This window comes from Saccostrea cucullata, unplaced genomic scaffold (assembly GCF_032062105.1).
Source record: "Saccostrea cucullata isolate Sc308-1 unplaced genomic scaffold, CSIRO_AGI_Scuc_v1 ctg1719, whole genome shotgun sequence".
Classification (NCBI taxonomy): Eukaryota; Metazoa; Mollusca; class Bivalvia; order Ostreida; family Ostreidae; genus Saccostrea; species Saccostrea cuccullata.
Window position 1 is genome coordinate 139,731 of NW_026919193.1, and position 9,070 is coordinate 148,800.

Sequence of the window (9,070 nt, forward strand, 5' to 3'; positions counted from 1 at the left end):
CTATGACATAATATGTCCCGTCTTAAGACGGGCGTATAAAAAAGTATTTATTACACCGAAGATACTCTAATAATAAACTTCATATTTTTGTGATACTTACTGAGGAAAAGAAATTAAATACTTTATCATTTCTTCTTGGCATTCTTTTGAAACCTTGTCTTGGAAAATTCAACATATTTACACATTAAAACATTGTTAATTTTCCATCAAATTCGAAGTTTTATTTACAACATTTCGACCTTGTATACATTTCCAAGAAGTCATCCGATTAAACTATAAATAAATACGAATAACAAAAAAAAAATTCTGACATTATATACGACGTACCCAGTTTGTAGTTTAAAAATTTTTGTTGTAGTCAGACTTGACACTAGACTGTGAGTGTTGCACTTACGGGGCCACAAAACAATGGAACACTACAACTTGAGAAATCTACAGGCTGATCTTAGGAAGTTGCTGGCGTTCGGATTAGACGAGGACTCAGTAGAGAAGGTTAAGGAGCTGATGGCTAGGTATAAAAGTCAGCCCAAAGACTGGCAGGATAAGGAGATCTGGAGTAAGAAAAAGTAAGATAACAATTCATTTTAGTTCTTTTGTTATATTTTTAAAATATTTTTGAAAGAAATTCTCCTCTTGGAACCCGGAAAAAGGCACATAGTTTTTTTCAATATAATAAAATAAAAAAAAATGACTTAAATTTTTGTTTAAATTTTCCATTTTAATATAATAAAAAGAATTAAATGGTTGTTTGAAATATAAATTTAAAAAAACGGTTAAACCTTGGTCTTTAAAGAGTATGGATTACTTTTTGAAAAGTAAATATGTATTACATCCATTGTTCTTACTAATTTAGTTTTCATTTTCATATTTATTTTTATAATTTTGGTTTAATTGCATATGTGAATTTCTAAATTGCTCATCAAATAATTGTATTTGTGAGTTTTTCTCCCGATAACTTTTTTCTTAAAATTCTATCATATGGTAGGATGTATTGACATTAACTCACAATATATCATTATAAATAGTCCATTTTAAATTTCATAATCAATATTTTGAAAAGATCAACAGAAGCCTGACCCCCCCCAAAAATAACTGAATCACAATGTGTTTGCTTTTGCCAAGTGATAAATATATTGTACACATTTGTACAATTGCGGAATGAGGATGACACACAAAGGCTTTGATTTAAAAGTTTGAACGCATTTTAACAGAAATTAATAAACATATATATATTTCTTAAAATGTGGTGATCAAAATTCTTTTTCATTAGTGTCGATTCCATTATTTACTATACAGATACACGCGGACCCTGCTGGACAAAGGGAATGGTCATTATAATCTGATGATTCTGTGTTGGAACACTGGTCAGGAAAGCCCCATACATAACCACCCAAACTCCCACTGCTTCATGAAGACTCTGAAAGGAGAAGTATTCGAGGAACTGTATAAAAATCCGGATATGACGCCATGTGAGAGCTGTTGTGGATGCAAAATGGAGAAAATAGATGACAGGGTGTACAAACTTAATGATGTGGCCCATATCACGGGTAGGTGTTTTTAATTCTAAAAAAAAATCATCAAGCAATCTATGGTATATAGCCAAAATATAAAATGTTTTCTTACAGGTTCATTGTAGTCTATTCAGAAACAAAAGGCAGTTCCTATGTTAAATAATTGAAAGGAACGAAAAACAAAGTTTTATAAAATAATATCTTAAACTTTGAAGAATTGTTTATAAAATTGTGGGATTTTTTTTCTCGTAAATTAGAAATACCTACATGTAAGCGGTCTATATAAGTATATGTAAGTTGTCTACTGTACTACTTTGTAACAATATTCATCTTTTATAGACGCAGACGGACTTCACCGACTTGGAAATAAAAGTCACGTGAACGGCGCTGTCACTTTACACCTTTTTTCCCCACCCTTTTCCACGTGTAAGAAATATGATGACGACACAGGGAAATCTACAGAGGTTCCAATGGGATACGACCATGACTTCACCGAACAATGCTGCGCCCGTTCTTGTTGTTCCAAGTAAACTGATCCGTAATGCCTACTAAAATGTAATCGAGATTTATTCCTTTATTTACTTCGGCGTAGGAAGAGTATTTTTATTAATATTTTTAAAAAATCTCCTGCTGTGAATTCAAGGTTACATTATTTTTAATGTGCACCGTCGTTATTATTGTGTACTTGCCCTTGAACAATGTTTTAAAATATCCAGAATATTTTTAACTGCTGTCTTTTAAAAAAACATTTTTTATCTTTAATCTTATTTGACATGAAATATGAATCTCTAACAAACCGTAGCGTCATATCGTTAATGCATTTTAAAATGTGTTTTATTATACATGTATTATAATTAAGAATGCGAGAAAAGTATTATAAATTTCATGATTTATTTTTGTACATATTTTACATATTATTAATTCATAATGATTCATGATTTTCAAACATAAAGAAGTTTCGAACAATTGTATCGGTAATATAAAAAGAGATCCATATATTGAATTATTCCATCTTGGTTTGTTGTCCCCCACTTTCGCAAAAGTGATGGGACACTAAATCTCATTCGTCTATCCGTCCGTCAGAAAAAAAAAACTTTAACCTTGGCCATAACGTTTGATTAAGCAGAGCTATGACTTTCATATTACATACGTGTATTCCTTGTGACAAAACCTTTCTTTGGGTACCACCAAATTTGAACAACTTTTACAAAAAATCCAAACTTTTATTTTGGTCATAACTTTTGAATAGTAGATACTAGGAATGACATGTTTCACATATGTCTTTTTGTGGCAAGACCTTTGATTGGATACCAACAATTTTGACCTTTACCTGTGAGATTTCCCTTCTTATGTAAAAAACTTTAATATTGGCTATCACATTTGAACAGTAAGGGTTAGGGCTTTAATACTTCACACATGAAATCCTTGTAAGAAGACCTTTAATTGAATACCAAAAACTTTTAACCTTTGACCTTGACATTTGACCTACTTTAAAAAACTTTAACCTTGGCCACAACTTTGAACGGTAGATACTTGGCCTTTCATATTTCACATATGTATTCTTTGTGGCAAGACCTTTCATTGGATACCAACAACTTTGACCTTTTGGCCTTGTACTTGGAGTATGACTTACTTTAAAAAAAACTTTTACCTTGGCCATAACTTTTTCACTTTAAAAGATAGGGCTTTCACACTTTACGTATGTTATCTTTGTGAGAAGAAATTTAATTGGATATCAAGAACTTTGACCCTGACCTTGAAGTTTGACCTACTTTTTAAAAAACTTTAACCCTGGCCACAACTTTTGAACGGTAGATACTTAGACTTTCATATTTCACCTATGTATTTTCTTGTCTTTTCATTTAATACCAACAATTTTAATCTTGACGATTTCTGTACGGATCAAAAACTTTAACCTTGACCATATCTTTTGAATGGTAAGGACTTAGCACAAATGTATTCCTTTTGTAAAGACCTTTGATTAGATCCAAGACCTTTGACACGGACATTGACCCTGAAGATTAGCCTATTTTTTAACAAAAAAAAACTTGCCCATAACTTTTAAAGGGTTAGGGCTATGGCTTTCATGTTTCACATATTTGGACCTTTCATTGGATATCAAGAATGACCTTGACCTTGAAGTTTGACCTACTTTAAAAAAATTATCCTTGGACACAACTTTTAAACAGGTGGTGCTAGGGATTTCGTATTTCACAATTGTATTTCTTGTGAGAAGACCCTACTTTAGGTAATAATATATTTATACCCCCCGCTTGAAAAGCGGGAGGGTATATAGTAATCGTTAATTCCGTCCGTCCGTCCGTCCGTCTATACGTCCGTCCTTCCTTCCGTCTGTTACGCTTTGGGGTACCCATCTCTTATCCGTAACTCCTCTCATACCACTGAATGAAATTTGATGAAACTTTCACAGAATCTTTATTACATATTGCCATTGTGCACCTCCTATTTTACTTTTTGATCCGACACATATTTTGGGTTTCCCGGCCACAGGAAAACATGGACATTTTCACCAGTTATAACCATAGGGGAGGCGGGGGTATCATTTAGTGAGCTCATTGCTCACAGTACCTTTTGTTAATTTGCATTTAAGAAAAGTTTTATTTTTGTTATGTTGCCATACGGGGGGATCAGTGTTTCACAAACACATTTTGTTCCTTATGAAGGGCTTTCATATTTGACGTACAATACCTGTGACAAGGTATTTCCGAATATGCTATGATTTCTGACTCCTTAACCTTCAGTGATAATTTTTTAATGACACAATATGTCATAAAAAATGACATCTCACCAACAAAGACACCGAAAGCGGAGGATCACAATTCTTTGAATTTGCTCCTTTCGATTGCTTTAGTTATGTTTATAATTTATAGTTTATGTCAATAACATTTATATTTATCGCCAAAGGTTTTCTCATCATACTTCTGTTATATCATAGGACTATTTGAAAAGGACTTCACTCGTAGAAGTAGGAAGTATTTAAAGAACAGTTTTCTTGCAAATTCAAATAATTTACACCATGCCTAATTACAAGAGACCCAAGGTACTTGAATCGCTCTTCTGATAAATTATACAACCTATCGTAAGACCAAAGATGCATCATCTGACAAAGTTTGATGATTCTTAGCCAGTTAGGACTGAAGATATTTAAATGAAACTATAAAATACTATAAGAAGGTCATGGTGACCTACTTATTGATTTAAATTTTCTGAGTACACAAGATCCATTAATTGAAAAAGATTGATGATTCTAAGCCAGTAAGTACTTGAGATATTCAAAAGTTGTTCACAGTGACCTACTTATTGGTCAGCATTCTCCGAATACCCAAGGTGCATCAACTGGCACTTTGTTTACGTTATCAACACGTGTGTTCCACACTGGATGAAAAATACAGTTTCCGCATGGCTGAAACTCTACTGAAACTCTGCGGAAACTTAAGGTTACTAATAGTTTCTTCAAAGTTTCAGTGCGGAAACTTCAAGTTTCATCAAGTTTCCGCAGTGCGGAAACCAAAGGTGTCCACGAATCCAAATAGTTTCCGCAACTGAAACTTGCGGTATACGCGAGGTTTCAGCATGCGTATACTGTTGAAATACATATTATGGTGTACCATAGGTTTCCGCAACTGAAACTTGCTGAAACCTGATGTATACGCAAGGTTTCAGTATGCTTATACGGTTGAAATACATATGGTTTACCAATGGTTTCCGCAACAGAAACTTGCTGGAACTTGAGATATACGCAAGGTTTCAGTATGCGTTTACAATATTGATATACATAGGGTATACTATAGGTTTCCGCAACGGAAACTGTAGTATTGACTACACAATTTAGCCCTGGTTTTCAACCAAAAGTCATTTTCTCCCTGAATTCTCATATTGGAAAAAACAACACACTAACACTAGTTATCAAAGAATATTTAATGTTATTATCAACATTTACATACATCGGGTTCAACATTTATTTTCTCTTGCATCATAAACATTTTTACAGCTAAGTCCGAGCCCTCAAGTCACGACAGGAGGACAGAGAAAATCTGTGATTAATGATGTCTCATACATCAGAGATATAATCTTGCGAGAGGAACTTAGAACTGCATTACTTCAATAAATCAACTAAACCTGAATTTGGTTTATGCAAGTCTAGTATTATCAAGGAAATTAAAATTTAAGTATAATAAATGCACAAGTTCACATCAAAAGTAGCCAATAAGCACCAAGGTGGATTCCTTTGTTGAAAATTCAGTTTGTAGTCCATCATCAACCAACAGAAAAGTCCTAGAGTGGTTCTCATTTTTTGATGACCCACTTACACTTATCATGCTTATGCTAGTGGTGGCTGCATGTTTTCGGAACTGTGCAACACATCACTGTAGTCTGCATGTATGACCTGTTCCAGTTTCAGTCGACTTTAAAAATATCAATGCTTGAGTACAGAGAGACTTGTTTTCATCCTTGGAGAAATGATATCATGTTCAAGTTGGATTGATCTGCTCATCAGTTACTTCAACCTATTGAATATATATATAAATATAGTTTAACAAAATCCCAATCTTAAGAGAACAACATGTTAGATCCTCTCGCATTCTCACTACACAACATCTAACAACATCCCATAGAAGGTCACGTCAGATGTCAAATACGGAACGACTTTAGACTTATTCGTTCCAATATATGAAAAACAATAATTTCGCAGTTGACTACTGTAAACCAACTATTATTCGCGACGACTTTATTTCGCGATTTACCAGGGATAAATTGGTTGGCGACGATTAATTTTCGCGATTAAGCTTTTTTGGATCTTTTATCTATAGACAAATAACACTTCAAGGACTGGCTCGATGACGAGGCTCTCGCGAACTTCGCGAAAATTTCTCGCACGCGAATAAAAGTTGGTTTACAGTATTTGATTGGTTAATAGAATTTGACCTCTGACTTGACACTCTACAGGATGTTGTTAGATTTAGGCAGTATCTAACATTTAATATTAACTGGATTGACAAAATCCCTAATGCTGTTCTAGTACAAGCCTTTGCTTGATTAATTTCACATTTTAAGCATCTTTAGCCGGGCTTATTGTTCAAAGAGCAATTGGCGGCTTATGTGATCCTGTTCAAGGCAGGATGTTAACCCAATAGTCGCCATTTACATTTTACATAGTAGCCTAATCATCTTTAAGGAGATGGTTGGTTGTGTCATGTTGATGTACAGCAGGGTATTGGAATTTTGATTTTGCCCTGGGGGGTCAAATGGGGGTCGAAAAATGACGTTTTTTATGCAAAAAGCCCCCTCTTCCCTGAACTCCTCTTACATTTTACACAGTAGGCTAATCATCTTTTGGGAGATGGTTGGTGGTGTCATGTAGATGTGCAGTAAGGTTTCGGAATGTTGATTTTGCCACGGGGGGACTAATGGGGGTCGTAAAATGATGTTTTAAAAATGTCTTAAATCATTTCTTTAAAACTATGCGAAATACAAATTAAAAAGGATGGAGGTCAAGGTCACAGGAATGTGCAAGGTGAAGTTTTTGATGCAGGTGAGTAGCTTCACTAATACATATCAGCATATTATGTTTGATAAAAATATCTTGAATGATTTAATGAAGCTGAGCTTAACACCTTTTCTAAAAAAAAAAAAAGAGAGGTCAAAGGAAAGGTTGGGGCCAAAATGTTGTTGCAGTTGAAAAGCTTACATCAGTATGAATTTACTATTAGCATATGAAGTTTGATAAAACTATAATTAATGGTTTATTTAAAACTAAGATAAACACATAATTTAAAAAGTGAGGTCAAGGTCAAAGGAAAATTCAAGGTCAAAATGAGTTGATGTATTAATAGCTCTCAGCAGTATGTATCAGCATATGAAGTTTGATAAATATATCTTGAATGGTTTATTCAAAACTGATCTAGACATTAATTTTAGAAAAGTGAGGTCAAGGTCACAGGAATGGTCAAGGTAAAAAAAGAGTGACGCATTGTAAAGCTTACATCAGTATGTATCATCATGTGAAGTTTCATTACACATTTTGAACGGTTTCTTTAAAATAAAGCTAAACAGTAATTTAAAGAAAAGTTAAGTGAAGGTCAAAGGAAAAGTCAAAGTCAAAAAATATTGCTGCAGTTGGATATTTACATCAGTATGCATCAACATATGAACTTTGATAAAAATATCTAGAAAGTTTCTTTGAGCCCGATGGAAAGACAGATGGAAGGGTGGAGGACGGACATGACAAAAACTATACATGTATGTATTCCTAATCATGGTGTGGCATAAAAAACTTGAATCTACATTATATGAGGATGTTTCCATCTATCAAGATTATACAAGCAAATTCAAAGAATTGTGGTCCTCTGCTTTCTGTGTTTTAGTGAATGGGATGCCATAATTTATGGCAGATTGTGTGTCAAATATTCACCCCTATCATATATCAATTTTTGAAAATTGGGTCAAAGGGGAAAAATCATAGCATGCTCTGAAACATTTTGTTGCAGGTAATGTACATGTCAAATATGAAAGTCCTATCTCTTTTGAATCAAAAGTTATATATATATAATATAATATTTTTAAAAGTAGGTTAAACTTCTAGGTCAAGGTCACAGAGTCAAAAGTCATGATATATTTAGAAAAGTCTTTACATGTAATAAACATGTATAATTTGAATGCCCTTTCTTTTCTCTTTCAAAATGATCAATTTAAAATGTTATTTTTTGGAAAGTAGGTAGAACTTTAAGGTCAAGGTCTCACTTCGTTTAAAAAATCATAGTATATTTAGAAAGTTTTGTGGTAATGTACATGTGAAATATGAAAGCACAATCTCTTATTATTCAAAAGTTATGACCAAGATTAAATTTATTGTGACAGATGCACATACTAGCTGTAAATAAGATGGACAGACTGACAGACAAATGAGATTTAATATCCCCTCCCTCTCCCCAAAATGGGGGACAATAATGCCCTTGTTGTTCTTGAGAAGAAGATTTATGATGGAAAAAATCCCCTGCATATTTCTTAACGCAAATCAATATTGTGTTTTTATGTCATTTTGTTTGTTGTTAAACATCCCTCTTTTTCACTCATATGGCGACACCACCACTTAAAAAATAATGAGGACAAGTTAGATTTGAGGTCAACATTCATTTTAGGAGTTTTCAACCATTAATTAAGACGTAAATAAAGAAATATTAACACGATCCTTCCCCTCACCCCTTCCCAGACCCCTGTTCAATGTTCATGTATGCAAACTACTACTTGTTTTTACATTTAAAAAAATGTTTATACAAATAGTTTAATATGGTCTGTCTCTGAATGATTTTCATTTCTAATTATAAGAAGATAGGTTGACACAAATTCATGAATAAAATTTCAAGTAATCTTATTATTGATTCACTTTTATTCAATTTAATGCAGTCATATTGTGAACATTTCAGCTCATTAGGAGAGTGGGGATGACCTCTAGGGGTTCACAACCTTTATACCATTAAATTTACATAACATAATAACACAAGAAACAAAATTATATATAGCGAAATGGAAAAAGTTTC

The 9,070-nt window shown here is 33.3% G+C and overlaps 1 protein-coding gene across 1 annotated transcript; it reads left to right on the top strand.

Annotated features, from left to right (window-relative positions):
• Positions 1-369: 369 nt before the first annotated feature.
• LOC134282207 (cysteine dioxygenase-like) lies at positions 370-2,106 on the top strand. The gene is made up of 3 exons (XM_062764644.1): positions 370-566; positions 1,297-1,547; positions 1,851-2,106. Exons 1-3 carry the CDS (start codon positions 409-411, stop codon positions 2,039-2,041), a joined length of 600 nt encoding a protein of 199 aa, XP_062620628.1. The 5' UTR covers positions 370-408; the 3' UTR covers positions 2,042-2,106.
• The last annotated feature ends 6,964 nt before the right edge of the window (positions 2,107-9,070 follow it).